The sequence below is a fragment of the Podarcis gaigeae genome (assembly GCF_964106915.1).
Source record: "Podarcis gaigeae genome assembly, chromosome: 18".
Taxonomy (NCBI): domain Eukaryota; kingdom Metazoa; phylum Chordata; class Lepidosauria; order Squamata; family Lacertidae; genus Podarcis; species Podarcis gaigeae.
The window spans coordinates 7,422,312-7,441,235 of NC_139696.1; the positions used below are offsets into that span (position 1 = coordinate 7,422,312).

Genomic DNA, 18,924 nt, shown 5'->3' on the forward strand with positions numbered 1-18,924 from the left:
GCAACTCATCTTCAGCAAATTATTGCCTCCATGAAGCAGTTGCTGAGACGGAAGGTTTCTCCAGAGTTTCTCCTAAACAATCTGAGACAGTGCCTGCTTGAAGCTAACTTCTCTGACCTTTTCATGCCTCTGCTGGTTCTGGGAGACCAGAGGGAAGGGGAGCTTCTTACAGCAGGAGGGTGAGACCCCCTGGCTTCTTCACCAGCCTGACCCATCTCTGCCTCTTGGCCCCCCTCCCCTCTTGCCTCTGATTCTGGACTTCTCTCTGCCACCAACTCTCCCCGCTCACTAAGCCCTGTTCCCTAGTCAGCTTCTGACACCTCCTCCTCCCATGAGTGTTTTACTTTAGATCACATGAGAGGTATTGCAAATTGCAAATTCGCCATCTTGGAAGGTTGGTGGCTGGAGTCTTTGTTTCCAAACTCTGCCAGAGTGAGGATTTGAATAAAGCTCTCCAGGAAAACAGGTCCAGGCAAAATGGATGCTGGAGAGAGAGAGAGAGAGAGAGAGAGAGAGAGAGAGAGAGAAACCAGGTTTGTAGGAATTATAGTAGTACTTCAGAAGTTGAACAGATTCCGTTCCAGAAGTCCACTCGACTTCCGAAATGTTTGAAAACCAAGGCGCGGTTTGCGACTGATTCCCGATTGTGCAGGTGAGACAGAAACAATAGAGGAACCGCGCCAGACGCTCGGCTTGCAAAAAACGTTTGAAAACCGGAACACTCACTTCCAGTTTTCAGTCGTTTGGGAGCCAAAACGTTCAACTCCCAAGGCATTCAGGAGCCAAGGTACGACTGTACTTCATATTTTGTAAGATGCTGAGTCTATGCCTTGGACTGGCATATGTGTTATGGAACTGTTTGGAGATACTTTTGAGGAAAGTTCTGCAAGTCAAGTTTTGAACAAACTTTGGGGCCTTGATGTTTTATTTCCAAAAAAGGAGCCAGTTTTCATGCATCCCGTTGTTTCAAACTATGCAGTATTGATATCTGCAATAGAATATAGTCAGCATGGCCGGTAGTCACTGAAAGGCCTCTTCTCCATGAATTTGCCTAAATCCTACTGCCCACTGAGAGCCAGTGTGGTGTAGTGGTTAAGAGCGGTAGTCTCGTAATCTGGGGAACCGGGTTTGCGTCTCCATTCCTCCTAATGCAGCTGCTGGGTGACCTTGGGCCAGTCACACTTCTCTGAAGTCTCTCAGCCCCACTCACCTCACAGAGTGTTTGTTATGGGGGAGGAAGGGAAAGGAGATTGTTTGCCGCTTTGAGAGTCCTTAAAGGGAGTGAAAGGCGGGATATCAAATCCAAACTACTACTACTACTCTTCTTCTTCTTCTTCTTCTTCTTCTTCTTCTTCTTCTTCTTCTTCTTCTTCTTCCTGTGGCTGTGAATTCCATAGTCTGACTACGCACCTTGTGAAGAAGGAGTTTTGTTCACCTGCCCTGAATATTCCAACATTCAGCCCCCTCTGCTTACAACCCTTCCTAATACAGTGGTACCTCGGGTTATGAACTTAATTCGTTCTGGAGGTCCGTTCTTACCCTGAAACTGGTCTTAACCTGAGGTACCACTTTAGCTAATGGGGCCTCCTGCTGCTGCCACCACATGATTTCTGTTCTCATCCTGAAGCAAAGTTCTTAACCCGAGGTACTATTTCTGGGTTAGCAGAGTCTGTAACCTGGTGCATCTGTAACCTAAAGCGTCTGTAACCCGAGGTACCACTGTAAATAAAAAAAGCAACCTCGGCGCCAGACATGGTCATTGCCAGGGTGGTGAGAGGTAACCAAGGTTGTGCCCTCCAGCAGGTTTGGGCTCCAGCCCCGAGCAACAAGTGTGAACAGTGGTCAGCGATTATGGGAACTGGAGACCATAACATCTACAAGACACCAGGTTGGCTAACCTTGGTTTACAATGCCAAACCAGAACCAGGGACACCCTGGTTCAAATGCACCACTTCAGCCGAGCTTGCACTTTTGTCTCTCAGAAGACCCTCCCACATCTCCGGAATCTGTGCAGAAAAGCAATGTTTCAATTTCTGGGAATGGAGTTGAGAGATGACCTGACTTGGGAGAAAACAGCAAAGACCTCATGAAGAGAGCACAGCAGAGGTTATATTTTCTGAGAATCCTCCGGAAAAACAATCTCTCAAAGGACCTGTTCATGGCATTTTCCCATTGTACTATGGATAGTGTATTAACTTATGGTCTGTGTGTCTGGTTTGGGAGCTGCACGGTCAGGGGAAAAAACAATGCTGTCCAGGGTTGTAAAGATTGCGGAGAGAATAATTGGGTGCACTCTTCCCACCTTGGATCAAATCTACGCTTCCAGGTGCCATAAGAAAGCTGCAGAGATAGCGCAGGATAGTGCGCACCCCGGAAATGATCTCTTTCAGCTTCTGGAAGAAGGTACAGGGTTATAAAGACTAGCACTAGCCGCCTGAGAAACAGTTTCTATCCAAATACGATTTTGGTTTTAAACACAGTGCAAGGTAATCTCTATGGGAATATATTGTATTTAATTATGGGGTATTAGAGTTTTAGGGAAGGGACGCAGGTGGCGCTGTGGGTTAAAGCCTCAGCGCCTAGGACTTGCCGATCGAAAGGTCGGCGGTTCGAATCCCTGCGGCGGGGTGCGCTCCCGCTGCTCGGTCCCAGCGCCTGCCAACCTAGCAGTTCGAAAGCACCTCCGGGTGCAAGTAGATAAATAGGGACCGCTTACCAGCGGGAAGGTAAACGGCGTTTCCGTGTGCGGCTCTGGCTCGCCAGAGCAGCGATGTCACGCTGGCCACGTGACCCGGAAGTGTCTCTGGACAGCGCTGGCCCCTGGCCTCTTGAGTGAGATGGGCGCACAACCCCAGAGTCTGTCAAGACTGGCCCATACGGGCAGGGGTACCTTTACCTTTACCTTTAGAGTTTTAGGGGGCTAACCAGACTGGGATAGCAGGCTTGTTGGCTTTTGAATGTCTGATGTAGATTTTTTCAATTTTGTTGTTCTGTATGGGACGATGACAGTAAAGATTATCGTATCGTAAGACCAGAACTCAAGTGACAAAAGGACCTCATTCTCTGCCTAAGAGAAACGTCCTCCGTCTGACCACCAGCGATCGCAAGAAGGGGGTTGGGGGCATCTAGGTTCTTTTCAAAGGAATCAAAAAACACCCCCCTCCTCCATTTTACTCTCATCAAATATAAAGTCATGGCTCATCTTGAAACAAGGCGAGTTGCCCACTTCTCCTTTTCTCTGAAACAATAAAACCTTTCTCACTTCCTTCTTGATGCCCATTTCCCACTATGACCTCTGCTTCGCTGTTTTAGATGATCAAAACAACACGCCTTTGGGTGTGAATGGCTGGGCCCAGGATGTCACCTCAGCGTATATGCCCCTGCATTTCCCCATAGATAAAACAAGGGCGGGAGGCTTCTGTGGCCTTCAGGGAAGTCTCCTCTTTGCCAGGCTGAAAATATCCAACTCTGTTATGTACTGAATTGAATAGGATCCAAACTGCAGCAGTCTGATTGGTCCTAGGATTCAAAAGGCAGCAGTCTGATTGGTCCTAGAACAATGCAGCAGTATGATTGGTTGGCAGGAACCACCCAATCATGCTCCAGATAGAAGTGAATCCACAACCTGATTGGCTTACAGTAGAATTCTGGAATTAGCCAATCATGTGCAGCCCATTGTGTAAATAATGTATATAAAGCAGATACTTTGAGGGGACTTTCATTCATTCCTCCTCACCACTATGGGCTGAATAAAAAGCATGAAATCACCTTGCGACTCTGAGTATATTTCAAACTCCTTCAACCGTAATAATAATAATAATAATAAATTATTATTTATAAAAACAATCCTGGGAATTGTAGTTTGTTAGGGGTTCCGGGATTTGTAGGTCTGTGAGGAGGAGGGAAGAAGAAGAAGAAGAAGAAGAAGAAGAAGAAGAAGAAGAAGAAGAAGAAGAAGAAGAGAAAAGTTTGTATTTGATATCCCGCTTTATCACTACCCTAAGGAGTCTCAATGCTTTTGAATTCTGGTGCTGGAGGAGACTCTTGAGAGTCCCATGGACTGCAAGAAGATCAAACCTCTCCATTCTGAAGGAAATCAGCCCTGAGTGCTCACTGGAAGGACAGATCCTGAAGCTGAGGCTCCAAGACTTTGGCCACCTCAGAAGAAGAGAAGACTCCCTGGAAAAGACCCTGATGTTGGGAAAGATGGAGGGCGCAAGGAGAAGGGGACAACAGAGGACGAGATGGTGGGACAGTGTTCTTGAAGCTATCAGCATGAGTTTGACCAAACTGCGGGAGGCAGTGGAAGACAGGAGGGCCTGGCGTGCTCTGGTCCAGGGAGTCACAAAGAGGCGGACATGACTAAACGACTCAACAACAACAACAACAACCTCACTCCTTTGGAATTATTAAATTATGCAGATAGGGTGCCAGAGAGTCAAGATGATTAGGTGACAAATAGTCATACCATGGGCAAAAATAAATAAATTCAAAGATGCAACAAGACATTCTCTGCCAGGGCAGAAGGTGGAGCAGAAAAGGCTTCAGTCAGGGAGAAAAAGGTGTCTTGATATAGTTTGGGCAGTTCTGCCAAAAAGAAGAAACTGCTGCTCACACACAACCCCATAGCTGCAAAAGCTCTCCTTGCAGGGCTAAGAAATCCTTCCCATTAAAGCCTAAATAAGAATAAGAATAAGAATAAGAATAAGAATAAGAATAAGAATAAGAATAAGAATAAGAATAATAATTTATTATTTATACCCCGCCCATCTGGCTGAGTTTCCCCAGCCACTCTGGGCGGCTCCCAATCAAGTGTTAAAAACAGTACAGCGTTAAATATTAAAAATTTCCCTGAACAGGGCTACCTTCAGATGTCTTCTGAATGTCAGGTAGTTGTTTATCTCTTTGACATCTGATGGGAGGGCGCTCCACAGGGTGGGCACCACCACCAAGAAGGCCCTCTGCCTGGTTCCCTGTAGCCTCACTTCTCGCAATGAGGGAACCGCCAAAAGGCCCTCAGCGCTGGATCTCAGTGTCCGGGCTGAACGATGGGGATGGAGATGATCCTTCAGATATGCTGGGCCTTTGAGGCCGTTTAGGGCTTTCAAGGTCAGCACCAACACTTTGAATCGTGCTCGGAAACATACTGGGAGCCAATGCAGATGTCTCAGAACCGGTGTTATGTGGTCTTGGCGGCCACTCCCAGTCACCAATCTAGCTGCTGCATTCTGGATTAGTTGTAGTTTCCGGGTCACCTTCAAAGGTAGCCCCAGGTAGAGCGCATTGCAGGAGTCCAAGCGGGAGATAACCAGAGCATGCACCACTCTGGCGAGACAGTCCGCAGGCAGGGAGGGTCTCATCCTGCGTACCAGATGGAGCTGGGAGACAGCCGCCCTGGACACAGGGTTAACCTGCACCTCCATGGACAACTGTGAGTCCAAAATGACTCCCAGGCTGCGCACCTGGTCCTTCAGGGGCACAGTTACCCCATTCAGGACCAGGGAATCCCCCACACCCACCCGCTCCCTGTCCCCCAAAAAACAGTACTTCTGTCTTGTCAGGATTCAACCTCAAAATGCATGGCGGAAGAAAGGCATGTAACATTCAAAGGTCTCAAACCTCCAGCTCCTAAACAACTTGGAGGTTATGGTAGAGAAGTTGACTGTGGCATTAGATGCAATTCTGATTATAATCTAGGGACGAGCAGTTTCGAATTCTGCCAGAAGAGGGCAAGCCAGGAAGGCTTTTTACCTTACAGGATTTTGACAGGCAGGCTTCCTGTTGTTGCTCTACTTAAGAACAGGTATTAAAATTTGACAGTGCTGCAAAACCGCATGCAAAACTAAACCCCAGGGCAGGCACACCAATGCGGCAAGGTTAGGGGGCTGCCTAAGGAGGGAGGATGCAGAAAGGTCGTGTTTGAGGAGACCCAAGAGTCTGTTCCACTGTTTGAAAAGCTCTTACTGATGTTTAGGGACGTGGGTGGTGCTGTGGGTTAAACCACAGAGCCTAGGACTTGCAGATCACAAGGTCGGCGGTTCGAATCCCCGCGACAGGTGAGCTCCCGTTGCTCAGTCCCTGCTCCTGCCAACCTAGCAGTTCGAAAGCACGTCAAAGTGCAAGTAGATAAATAGGTACCACTCCGGTGGGAAGGTAAACGGCGTTTCCGTGCGCTGCTCTGGTTCGCCAGAAGTGGCTTAGTCATGCTGGCCACATGACTGTACGCCGGCTCCCTTGGCCAATAAAGCAAGATGAGTGCCGCAACCCCAGAGTCGGCCACAACTGGACCTAATGGTTAGGGGTCCCTTTACCTTACTCATGTTTAGTCGGGATCTGCTTTCTTGTAACTTGAATAATAATATTTTTTAAATAAATAAATTTTATTTGTATTTTCCACACAACAACAACAACACGGAAAATATCGAAAAATAACAATACACAGCACACCAAAACCCACATTCGAAAACTAAAGAAAGGAACAACTAAAAAACAAAACAACAAAAACCAACAAATCCATATCTTACAATACTATAAACACTAAAACAACAAGACATTGACTTCCACCAATCCCACAGCAACTCCTTTACCTCTCATTGTATCTTCCTGTTTTCCTTATCATCTTTATCCTAGCCTCCAGATATAAATCCCTCTTTCTTATCCTTTCATAAGGTTATTCCAGACTCAGCCAGATTTCTGTCCTCGAACCTTGACTTTTGAGGTATTCATTTAGGCACTCCCTTTTTTTTTTTTACTTCACTTTTTGGTTTTTGTCTTATTATGTCTGTCAATTTGGCAATTTCTAAGTATTGTGTAAGCTTACATAACCACTAATAATAATAAAATTTTATTTATATCGCACGCACACCCCAGGCGAAGCCGGGCTCAGAGCGGCTAACAGCAATAAAAGTAACACAACATTCTAAAATCAATTCATTTAAAAATCAGTTCAAAATCATCAGTACGGTAATTATTATTATTATTATTATTATTATTAATAATAATAATAATACCCTGCCCATCTGCCTCTCTGCACGGCTCCCAAGAGAATATTAAAAACACAATAAAACATCCAACATTAAAATCTCCCCTAAGCAGTTACAGATAGGTAGCCGTGTTGGTCTGCCATAGTCAAAACAAAAAAATTCCTTCCAGTAGCACCTTAAAGACCAACTAAGTTAGTTCTTGGTATGAGCTTTCGTGTGCATGCACACTTCTTCAGATAAAAGAAGTGTGCATGCACACGAAAGCTCATACCAAGAACTAACTTCCCTAAGCAGGGTTGCCTTCATTTATCTCCTTGACATCTGATGGGAGGGTGTTCCACAGGGAGGGCGCCACCACCAAGAAGGCCCTCTGCCTGGTTCCTTGTAACCTTAGTTCTCGCAGGGAGGGAACCACCAGAAGACCCTCAAAGCTGGACCTCATTGTCCGGACTGAACGATGGAGGTAGAGACTTGAGCTGTTCGTCTTTTGTATGCCACTCTCAAAGCAAGCTATACATTTCAGACAGTAATTTAACATTGTTTTCTAACCATTCTTTTTGAAATCTTGATTTCTCACAACTAAAACCTTTCTTCTTCTGTCTTAAAAGTATCATTTAGTTGGTGAAACAATAACCAATCCATCAATAAATCCCTTATCTCCTCATAATCTTTAGGTTTCACTTGGTGTTCTGCTTTGGTTAACAGCTCTCTCTATGTCGGCCAATTACTTCTCAGATTCAGTTTTTTTCAGAGATATTTCTTCTAAAGGGGAAAGTCTCTAACCCTAAGTCATGGGTAGGCAACCTAAGGCCTGGGGGCCAGATCCGGCCCAATCACCTTCTCAATCCAACCTGTGGACAGTCCAGGAATCAGCATGTTTTTACTTGAGTAGAATGTGTGCTTTTATTCAAAATGCATCTCTGGGTTATTTGTGGGGCCTGCCTGGTGTTTTTACAGGAGCAGAACGTGTGCTTTTATTTAAAATGCATCTCTGGGTTATTAGTGGGGCATAGGAATTCATTCCTCTTTTTTTTCATAATATAGTCTGGCCCCCCACAAGGTCTGAGGGACAGTGGACTGGCCCCCTGCTGAAAATGAGTTCTTGACCATTCTCATTTGCCTTTGGACAGAGGCCTTTGGTGTGTTGTTTTTCTTTCTTTCTTTCTTTCTATTATTATTATTATTATTATTATTATTATTATTATTATTATTATTATTTATACCCTGCCCAGCCAAGTCTGTAAAACAACCAGGTAAAAACAATTGATTAAAATACAACTTAAAAACAAGATTAAGTACAACATTAAAATGCAGCCCCATTTCAGTAGGAACTCAAATCAAAAACTTTTGGGGGATGAAAACGTCAAATCTTCACCAAGCCCATCTATTCGGACCATAGCTGTCAAGCGTCCCTTATCCCAGCGCCGTGTCCCGCTGCTGTCCCTTATTGATGATGTCCCTTAAATAAGCTACTGAAGGTAATGGGGCCCTTTCTATGTCCAGCTGTGCTTTGTCAACAACAAATTGTTGCAGTTTTTTGTGTTGAATATATGCTATATGGTAATTGATGGACCTAATAGGTATCTAAAGCCATTTGCACGCAACAAAATATGTATTTTATCAAAGTAATTGTTGATCCCTTATTTTGGCTACTGATCCCTTATTTTCGAGGCTAAAAGGTAAAGGTACCCCTGCCCGTATGGGCCAGTCGTGTCCGACTCTAGGGTTGTGCGCCCATCTCACTTAAGAGGCCGGGGGCCAGCGCTGTCCGTAGACACTTCCGGGTCATGTGGCCAGCGTGACGAAGCTGCTCTGGCGAGCCAGCACCAGCGCAGCACACGGAAACCCCGTTTACCTTCCCACTATAAAGCGGTACATATTTATCTGCTTTCGAACTGCTAGGTGGGCAGGAGCTGGGACCGAAAGACAGGAGCTCACCCCGCCGCGGGGATTCGAACCGCCGACCATACGATCAGCAAGTCCTAGGCACTGAGGTTTTACCCACAGCGCCACCCGCGTCCCTGTTTTCGAGGCTGCTGGTCCCTTATTTTCAAATCTGTAAGTTGACAGCTATGATCCGGCCTGGTCCTAGGTGGGCCAGAAAAAAGCCAGGGAAGTCCCCAAACAGGAGTTCCGTCACAGAAGGAGAAAGGGAAAAACGAAAGAGGGGGACTTCTCTGATGTTTTGCTGGAGGGTGTGACCAGGTGCCAACAGGTGATGCTATTCTTAGCCTGGATGGTCAGGTGAGGCTTTTGGGGTTATTTCAGGAGTCGTCGTCCCCCAGAAGGAGCAGCTGGCCAGCCGGCTGGCCTCAAAAGGGCCTCTCCCGCCTCAACCACCTTCTCTCAGGGATGCTCTGACCCACCCACTGCTTTAAGAAGCCTTTATGAAAAGCGCCTCTGTGTCGGGAAGCACCTTGAATGGAGAAACAGCGTCTGCTTAAACAAAACCTCCAAAGTCCTGAAACCTGCCTTTGTGCCAGAAACAGATGCATGTTGTAGTTCTCAGCCAGCCAGTGGTTTTGGTAGACAAGTAGGCAAAGGTTAGGACACCCCCCCCCCAAATGCCCATTTTGGCTTAAGAGAGGACTCTTCTCCCCACTCCCAGACCCTGTGGTCGGCTAGACAGCCAAACACACACACCCAGGACAGGACAAAATACCCAAGACCGGCTGAGAGCACCCAATTTCACTCTACAGTGGAAGTGGCATCTTACCACTTTAATGGTCCTGCCATCGTCAGAAGAAAGAGAAGAAGTATTACAGTGGTACTTTGGGTTACAGGCGCTTCAGGTTACAGACGCTTCAGGCTACAGACCCCGCTAACCCAGAAATAGGGTTAAGAACTTTGCTTCAGGATGAGAACAGAAATCGCACGGCGGCAGCAGGAGGAGGAGGCCCCATTAGCTAAAGTGGTGCCTCAGGTTAAGAACAGTTTCAGGTTAAGAACGGACCTCCGGAACGAATTAAGTACTTAACCTGAGGTACCACTTTACATTGGAAGTGGCATCGTACCACTTTAACAGCCCTGCCTTTGTCAGAAGAAAAAGAAGAAGAATTTATTATTTGTACCCCGCCCATCTGGCTGGGTTTCCCCAGCCATTCTGGGCGGCTTCCAACGAAATATTAAAAATGCAATAAAACGTCAGACATTAAAAACTTCCCTGAACAGGGCTGCCTTCAGATGTCTTCTAAAAGTCTGGTAGTTGTTCTTCTCTTTGACATCTGGTGGGAGGGCGTTCCACAGGGCAGGTGCCACCACCGAGAAGGCCCTCTGCCTGGTTCCCTGTAACGTCTCAGGGAGGAAACCGCCAGAAGGCCCTCGGCGCTGGACCTCAGAGTTCGGGCTGGACGATGGGGGTGGAGATGCTCCTTCAGGTATATATACAGCAGTGTTTCCCAACCTTGGGTGTCCAGCTGTTTTGGGACTACAACTCCCATCATTCCTAGCTAGCAGGACCAGTTGTCAGGAATGATGGGAATTGTAGTCCCAAAACAGCTGGAGACCCAAGGTTGGGAAACACTGATATACAGGACCGAGGCCATTCAGGACTTGAAAGGTCAGCACCAACACTTTGAATTGTGCTCAGAAACATATCGGGAGCCAGTGTGGGTCTTGGTGGCCACTTCAAGTCACCAGTCTAGCTGCCAGAAGGAACAAAATATAATCTTTGTTGGAATATTTTAATATGTCTTACTGGAAATCTGTAAAAACACCGATGTCAGTAGACTTTCATAAAAGTACAGTGGATGTTCGGGTTGCGAACGTGATCCATGTGGGATGCACGTTCACAGCCCGCAGCGTCGCAACCCGCGTCTGCGCACGCGTGGGTTGCGATTCGGCACTTCTGCGCATGTGCAAAGCGCAATTTTGTGATTCGGCGCATGCGCAACCACCGAAACCCAGAAGTAACCCATTCCGGTACTTCCAGGTTTCGGCGGTCCGTAACCCGAATCGCACAACCTGAAGTGTCTGAAACCCGAGGTATGACTGTAATGAAACCGAATCATTTGGAAGCTCTAAGGTGCAGTGGCGTAGCGTGGGTTGTCAGCACCCGGGGCAAGGCTAGTAATTTGCGCCCCCTAACCCGTGGATTTGCGCCCCCTAACCCGTGGATTTGCGCCCCCTAACCCCCAGATGTTGCGCCCGGTGCGGCCGGCCCCCCCTGCACCCCCCACGCTACGCCAATGCTGAGGTGTACAGGAGTGTCTAAATAATGAGGACACAGAAAAGAATAATAATTACTTTTTAAAATATGGAAATGATTGGTTGGGAAGGGAAAGGGAAAGGGGAAGGGGAAGGAAGGAAGGAAGGAAGGAAGGAAGGAAGGAAGGAAGGAAGGACAGGCATTAGGCTAGGAAGGACAAGAAGAAAACATTTAAAGGTGCACCAATCTTAATCTCACTTTTAGAAACAACAAACTGAAGCACAGCCATCCTTCGAAATTTCCACTTGACTTCTACAAATTTTGCACCGTTATTCCTCCAGCCAAGTAATGTGTAAAAAAAAAAAAATGGTATATACTGGGGTGGCATGAGCTGCAAGAAAAGGATATTATTTGGTGATAATAACATTCAAAATGCATTATATGTGCAGAAAGTTCTTTGCCCCCCCAAAAAAAAGATTATATTAGGAAGAACTGCATGCTTCAGTTAGCTAATACAATTACGGGTTTTCATGCTGCTAACCTTCTTCCCAACAATCGCTGTAATGCTTTTAACAAGATTATTAAAGTCACACGATGTTCGTCTCAAGTCCCTCTGAGGGTGTATCGGGGTGCCTAGACTTATTGAAGCGCAGGTGAAGGCCACAATTTCAGAACAAACAGCAGCAATGCCAGCAAAACATTGGAGTGGAACAACCATTTCACCAAAGGGTCCTAAACAATGCACAAAAGGGACATTTAGGCTTAAAAGCAAACAGCAAAACAGTGCTTTTACTTCTGTGACTGAGATAGTCTGGACATAGAATCTTACAGAGGTGGATTTACGGGAGTAAGATGCATAATGGAAATTATATATATTATTAAATTTTCTATTTTACAATTTAAAGTACTCATTTTTACATCCTTAAGGTATCGATGACTTCCCTTCTCTTTCCATGGTTCATTTTTCATATCATAAATCCCTGCATATTTTACAAAAGCCATTCAGTATTCCATTCTTGCAACCATCAAAACTTATTTACACTGCTGAATTTATCTTAATGCTGCCCACGTTTTCAACTGGTTTTCACAGACCAGTTCCGGCAATCTTGATCACTCAAATATAACATAAAATTGTCAAAGTTCATATGTAAAGGGGATCTGATTATCTCATGCTCTACTGTACTATTTCAGACAGAACAAAAAAAAATTCCTTCCAGTAGCACCTTAAAGACCAACTAAGTCAGTTCTTGGTATGAGCTTTCGTGTGCATGCACACTTCTTCAGATACACATGCACACGAAAGCTCATACCAAGAACTGACTTAGTTGGTCTTTAAGGTGCTACTGGAAGGAATTTTTTTTTTGTTTTGACTATGGCAGACCAACATGGCTACCTATCTGTATTTCAGACAGGTGGTTTATATACTTAGATATGTGTTTGCCTTGTAAATTATATGAAAATTCATTTTATATTTGAAGCCTTAGAATTGTTAGAACAAGACCACCACCCCACAAACACATGTGAGTTCCTTTTCAATCACTCCCTTCCGCACAAAGGACGTTTCTTCCAGACACAATGTCAAGCCACAGATGTCTCCGTTTCCTGGCCTTCTCACCATCAACAAATTTAAGTTTGTCCGGCGACACCAAATATTAGCGTTCCTGCGTCAACTCACTGGGCCCGTTGTGCACAGCACATTCTTTCAGGAGGAATCGGTGGGGAGCGTGGAGAACAGGGGCAAAAATAATAAAAATACGGAGGGGAATGATGAGCTGTTTCCTTGAGGGGCTCTAGCCAAATATTGACTGGAGTCTTTATTTAGCAGGAGTCCAGAGAGCAGCACTTTGGCTCCACTTTCTCGTCAGAGTTTGCCAACGTTTTTCCACCGGGAGACGACACTGGCGATGGAACGGAAATTTACCAGGCTGTGACCCTGTTTGAATGCCAGGGCTTGGCACATTAAATAAGGTGGAGTTCTTGTTATTAAAAATACCTCACGCCAATTAAATTGTCAAAGATGTATAAAACAGGAAATAAAGATTGTTGGAAGTGTGGGGTGAAAGAAGGTAGTATCTTCCACGTGTGGTGGACTTGTGACATAGTGAAAACGTATTGGGAAAATATATATAACGAATTAAAGAAGATTTTTAAGTATACGTTTTTGGGGGGAAACAGAGTCATTCCTGTTGGGCATGGTGGGAGAAGTCATTGACAAGAATATATCAAGGACTCTTATGCTTCAGACATAAGATCTCCAAGTTGATGGACCATATGGAATTGACGGAAGTGACTGGCAGAATCCGAGACCAGAGAGAAGAGATGGTGGAAGAAGATTGGAAAATTTAAAGTCTACATATAGAAATACTGTAAAATTAATGAGTGATAGAAAAATGTTGGAATGAAATTTTATGGCCTTAGATAAAATGTTATAAGGAGTTAAGTATAAATTCTATATAAATTCTATATAAATTCTAGTTTTAATGGAAAATAAGGTTAAAAATATGTTAAGATATTTATATGACAGAATATAGAGAAAGATGGAAAGGAATTGCTGAAACAATTAATAGAAGTGGAATACAAAAAGGGAGGTGAGAGGAGGTCGATGAAACAAGGGAATGAAAGATAGAGTATGGGAAAGGTATGATGTATGTTTTTAAATTGCTTTTGTTTTTTTTAGTTTAATGTGTTTAGTTTAATGCGTTAAGGTTGTGTTTTGTATTGTTTATATATTGTATTGTATTGTTTTTTCTCTCTTTTGTTTTTTTTCCTCTTGTCTTTTTTCTTCTTTTTCTTTTTTGTAAGCTTTAAAAGTAATAAATATTATTTTTTTAAAAAAGAATATATCAAGGACTGTCACATGAGAGATGGAGCAAGCTTGCTTTCTCTTGCTCCACAGGGTCGGACTCAAACCAATGGCTTCAAGTTACAAGAAATGAGATTTTTAAGCTTTCCTTGAAGCAGCTTCAGTTGTGAAGGGAACTTTGCCTGTGGAATGTCAGGTCGGAGAAAAGGCAACCAGCTATGACACACACCCCTTTCAACTTTTCCTCCAGGTCATAAAAACCTGAAGGAAAAGCCTTGAACTTTTCTGATCTGATCCCACAAACTATGCATGAACCAGATGGACAAGAATTACTGTTTAAAGGCTCCCACACACACCCCAGAGAGCCTTCTCGGTAGTGGCACCTGCCCTGTGGAACACCCTCCCACCAGATGTCAAAGAGAACAACTACCAGAATTTTAGAATTTTTATATTGGGAAATTTTTAATGTCTGATGTTTTACTATTTTTTACATGTGCTGTAAGCTGCCCAGAGTGGCTGGGGAAGCCCAACTAGATGGGTGGGGTATAAATAAGTACTTAATTCGTTCTGGAGGTCTGTTCTTAACCTGAAACTGTTCTTAACCTGAAGCACCACTTTAGCTAATGGGGCCTCCTGCTGCCGCTGCGCCGCAGGAGCCCGATTTCTGTTCTCATCCTGATGCAAAGTTCTATTTCTGGGTTAGCGGAGTCTGTAACCTGAAGCGTATGTAACCTGAAGCGTATGCAACCCGAGGCACCACTGTATTGTTATGGGAAACTGGCAGGAGGAAGGCAGTCCCGAAGGAGGAGCAGTAGGAGGAAAGCCGGACGGAAGGCGCTGGGCATGGTGCGACTCCCTCCGCTCCTCCGGTTGGACGGCTGCCTGGGGAAAGTGGGTGGGGAGCCGTCGGGTGGGGCGGTCGTTGGCGCCTCCACCTTCTCCCCGCAGCCTCGGGAGCCCATTCGAAGCTTGACTGGCTCGGTGCGCTCGCCATGGCCGCGGAGGGGCGCCCCTCGACGGCGCTGTCGTGCCTGCTGCTCCTGCCGCCGTTGCTGCTGCTCCTGCTGGCTGCGCGCCCCGACGGCGCGGACGGCCAGCATCCCTGGAGGCAGCAGATCCGCTGGGAGAGCGGAGGGAGGCTCTTCAGCCTCTTCAACAGCGCCGCCCGCTTGCGCCCGCCCCGTCGGGGTCCCGGCGGCGACCACCAGCCCCAGAGCCTCTACCTCAGCATCGCCGCGCGCCCCCACGGGGGAGCGCTCCGGACCGCGGCTCCCGGGCGCGTCCCGCGGGCCGGACCCGTCGCCCTCCAGGCCACCCGGGGCTTCCCAGGTTGGGGGGAAGAAGGCTCCGGGATGGGGGTCCGCTCCGTCGAAGCCAGCCGGGGAGACGCGCCCGCCGGCGCGGACAGGGGTCCCCGAGGGCGCAATGACTCGGCTCCCGGGACCGCTTCTCCAAGCCGGCAGCAGCAGCAGGTCACCCCCGGGGAAGCTCGAGGGAGCGGCCCGGCTGGTAGCTGGCCTCAGATGGGGGGCAACGAGATTCAGGGGGATCCCGTCCCCGAGGAAGAGGGATTCCAGACGGCCCCCAGCGCTTCGAGCAGGGATGACCCGCGAAACCCCTTCCAGCGGTGGAATAGCATATTCTACGACGTCTACCCGGGCGCCAGGCAGCGCCCCTCGACGGCAAGCACCCCCAACATGAGACCGGGCTATGGGACCCGATTCTTTCATCATGGTGAGATGATTGGGGAGTATTGGGGGTGATGGGGCAAAGAACTCTAAATATTCAATCAATCAATCTTTACAGAGACCCAACAAATCGTTACAATGCACAATTCAGACAGCCTACCTCCAGGTTAAACAAGCATTTTGTTCAGAATAATAGGGATCATTGGTTCTTGCAACCACCGATAAAAACTTTGCCACTGCTAATGTTCTAGCGTTGGTCCGGTCTTCCAATAGGAACCTGACATAAAGGTAAAGGGACCCCTGACCATTAGGTCCAGTCGTGATCGACTCTGAGGTTGCGGCGCTCATCTTGCTTTATTGGCCGAGGGAGCCGGTGTGGCCAGCATGATTAAGCCGCTTCTGCAGAACCAGAGCAGCGCACGGAAACACCATTTACCTTCCCGCCAGAGCGGTACCTATTTATCTACTTGAACTTGACGGGCTTTCAAACTGCTAGGTTGGCAGGAGCAGGGACCGAGCAACGGGAACTCACCCCATTGTGGGGATTCGAACCGCCGACCTTCTGATCGGCAAGTTCTAGGCTCTGTGGTTTAACCCACAACGCCACCGGCGTCCCCTGACATAGTGAGCCTCTGATTTTCCCGGGGAAGGTACCAGCAAGGGTAGTATCAGTTCAGCCCTGGCTTGCTCATATTTTGCACAATGCAAGAAAATATGTTTTATTGAATAGAGGTCTTGAGCACACGAGCAAAGTCTGTCCTGCTAGGGAACTCCTATTAAGAGCTGTAGAATTGGAAGAGACTTTGAGGACCGTTTAGTCCAGCAGGAATCTTTCGCCCAAAGTGGGATTCGAATTCAGGACCTTGAGGTTAAGTATCTCAGGCTGACTATGGCATGGGAGGGGGGCAGACAGGAGTGAGAGAGTACCTGCTTTGCCCAAGGAAGTTCCCCAAAGGAATCTCCGGGTACGGCTGGGAGATGCTGCCTGCCTGGGAAATTCTGGAGAGCCGCTGCTTCCAGTCTGTGCAGACAACACTAGGCTAAGTGGACCGAAGTGCTGGCACAGCTGCCTGCACATCTGGGATCTGAGTTGTTTGTATGTACGTGCCACTGTTGTTTTCTTACATTTATCACTTTTCATTGCTTTTTTAAATACAATTGTTTTAGATATATATATATATATATATATATATATATATATATATATATAAAACTGTTTTAGATATGCCATCATGTTGTAAACTGCTTTTGGATGTCAGCTTGTAAATCTTTAGGAAACTGGCTGCCGGCTGCCGATCTTGAAGCATGGGTCCCCCCCACAAAAATTTATAATTTGGAAAACATTTGGATTTTATGATTTGTATTGCTATAATTTGGACTAATTGGTATGATATGTTTGATTTGGTGAATGGAAACTTAATAATTTTTTTATTTTATTTTTAAAAGGAAACTGGCTGCTTTTAATGAAACGGCTGGTGATTTTCTTGTAATTATCGGAATACTCCATGTCACAGCCCTTCAGATATTTGCGGGTGTTATTACAGTGATCCATGTGGGAGGCAGATTCGCAACCCGTCTGCGCACGTGCGGGTCGCGATTCGATGCTTCTGCGCATGCACAAAGCGCAATTCAGCACTTTTGTGCATGCGCGAGCACCGAAACCCGGAAGTAACCCGTTCCGGTACTTCCGGGTTTGGCACACTGCGCAACCCGCAAAACGTGTAACCTGAAGTGTTTGTAACCCGAGGTATGACTGTATATTGTTTGTAGGGGTGGCCAACTCCCAAGAGAGTAGCCAGCGATCTACGCCCTTATTGGGGGTTCAGGTCAAAGTTGTGCTTTTTTTAGGGAGAAGGAAAGCCATGTTTTTTAGGGGTTCAGGGCAAAGTTGTTTAGCTTTTTTTAGGGGAGACAAAGTTGTTGAGTTCCTTTGTAGGGAGCCAATAATCTACCAGTGATCTATCACAGACGTCCTGTGATCTACCGGTAGATGACTATCTACCTGTTGGACATGCCTGGTATGGGACTGGTTTTAATGGTTGCAGCTTGCAGGAATTTCTCTTGTAGCATAACACATACCATGGACAATATGGATTGATATAAAAGTTGGAGTATGGAAGAATATGCAGTTGTAAATGTTCAAAATGGGACTCCATGGAAGGGAGGGGTGGAGGGGAAGTCCTGAGATTTGCAGGAATCTCTGCATATGGATATATATTTGGATTGTTATAACTTTGTATTTGTAAAGACAAATAAAAATGTTTGCAAGAAAAAAAGTTAATGGTATAGATAGATAGATAGATAGATAGATAGATAGATAGATAGACAGACAGACAGACAGACAGACAGACAGACAGACAGACAGATAGTTCTTCATTGTTGTAACCTGCCGTGGGACTTTATGGTAAACGTAAAGGTAAAGGGACCCCTGACCATTAGGTCCAGTCTTGACCGACTCTGGGGTTGCGGCAATCATCTCACTTTACTGGCTAAGGGAGCCGGCGTACAGCTTCTGGGTTATGTGGCCAGCAGGACTAAGCTGCTTCTGGCAAACCAGAGCAGCGCACAGAAATGCCGTTTACCTTCCCGCCGGAGTGGTACCTATTTATCTACTTGCACTTTGATGTGCTTTCGAACTGCTAGGTGGGCAGGAGCTGGGACCGAGCAATGGGAGCTCACCCCGTCATGGGGATTCGAACCACCAACCTTCTGATCGGCAAGTCCTAGGCTCTGTGGTTTAACCCACAACACCACCCGCGTCCCTATGGTAAAGGGACCCCTGACCAGTCATGGCCGACTCTGGGGTCTATGGAAAAGGGGGGGGGGGAATCTAACTTGTTTAGATGGCTTCAAATTATAAGAAAGGAGACTAAAATATCAGGAACAACTTTCTGACGGTTAAGAGTTGTTTGGCAGTGGAACGGTCTCCCTCAGGAGGTTGTGGACTCTCCTTCCTTGGAAGTTTTTAAGCAGGGGTGTTTTCGCTGAGATTCCTGCATCGCCAGGGAAGTTTGCCTGGCGCCAGGCAAAAACATTCCTTTTTAACCAGGCCTTTGGTTGATCTTATTGACATCCAACACCCTTTTAGAATGTGGCTTTTGGAGGGCGGGGTTATTGGGTTACTGCTTTTGGTTTGATTTTATAAGTTGTGGTCTTGTTGTAAACCTCCCTGAGACCTCTGGGTATAGGGTGGCATATGATGAAGGCTGAAGGCTGATTGCCGAAGAATGGATGTTTTTGAATTCTGGTGCTGGAGGAGACTCTTGAGAGTCCCATGGACTGCAAGAAGATCAAACCTCTCCA

General features: G+C 46.4%; 3 protein-coding genes across 4 annotated transcripts in view; 2 read left to right on the forward strand and 1 right to left on the reverse strand.

The window, feature by feature from the left end:
• Positions 1 to 18,924, reverse strand: part of LOC310835517 (uncharacterized protein) — a 691,527-nt gene that overhangs the window by 580,048 nt on the left and 92,555 nt on the right. The window lies entirely within an intron of this gene.
• Positions 1 to 18,924, forward strand: part of TNFAIP8L1 (TNF alpha induced protein 8 like 1) — a 222,375-nt gene that overhangs the window by 55,009 nt on the left and 148,442 nt on the right. The gene's annotated exons all lie outside the window — the stretch shown is intronic.
• The window catches only part of LOC310835758 (protein-lysine 6-oxidase-like), a 390,424-nt gene continuing 386,885 nt past the window's right edge, over positions 15,386 to 18,924 (forward strand). The window contains exon 1 of one of the 2 annotated variants that reach the window (XM_083720714.1): positions 15,386 to 15,667. In XM_083720714.1, the coding sequence (XP_083576840.1) occupies positions 15,457 to 15,667 (211 nt within the window). In that variant the 5' untranslated portion in view covers positions 15,386 to 15,456. The remainder of the gene's footprint in view (positions 15,668 to 18,924) is intronic. The other variant, XM_083720715.1, reaches the window with a different exon arrangement.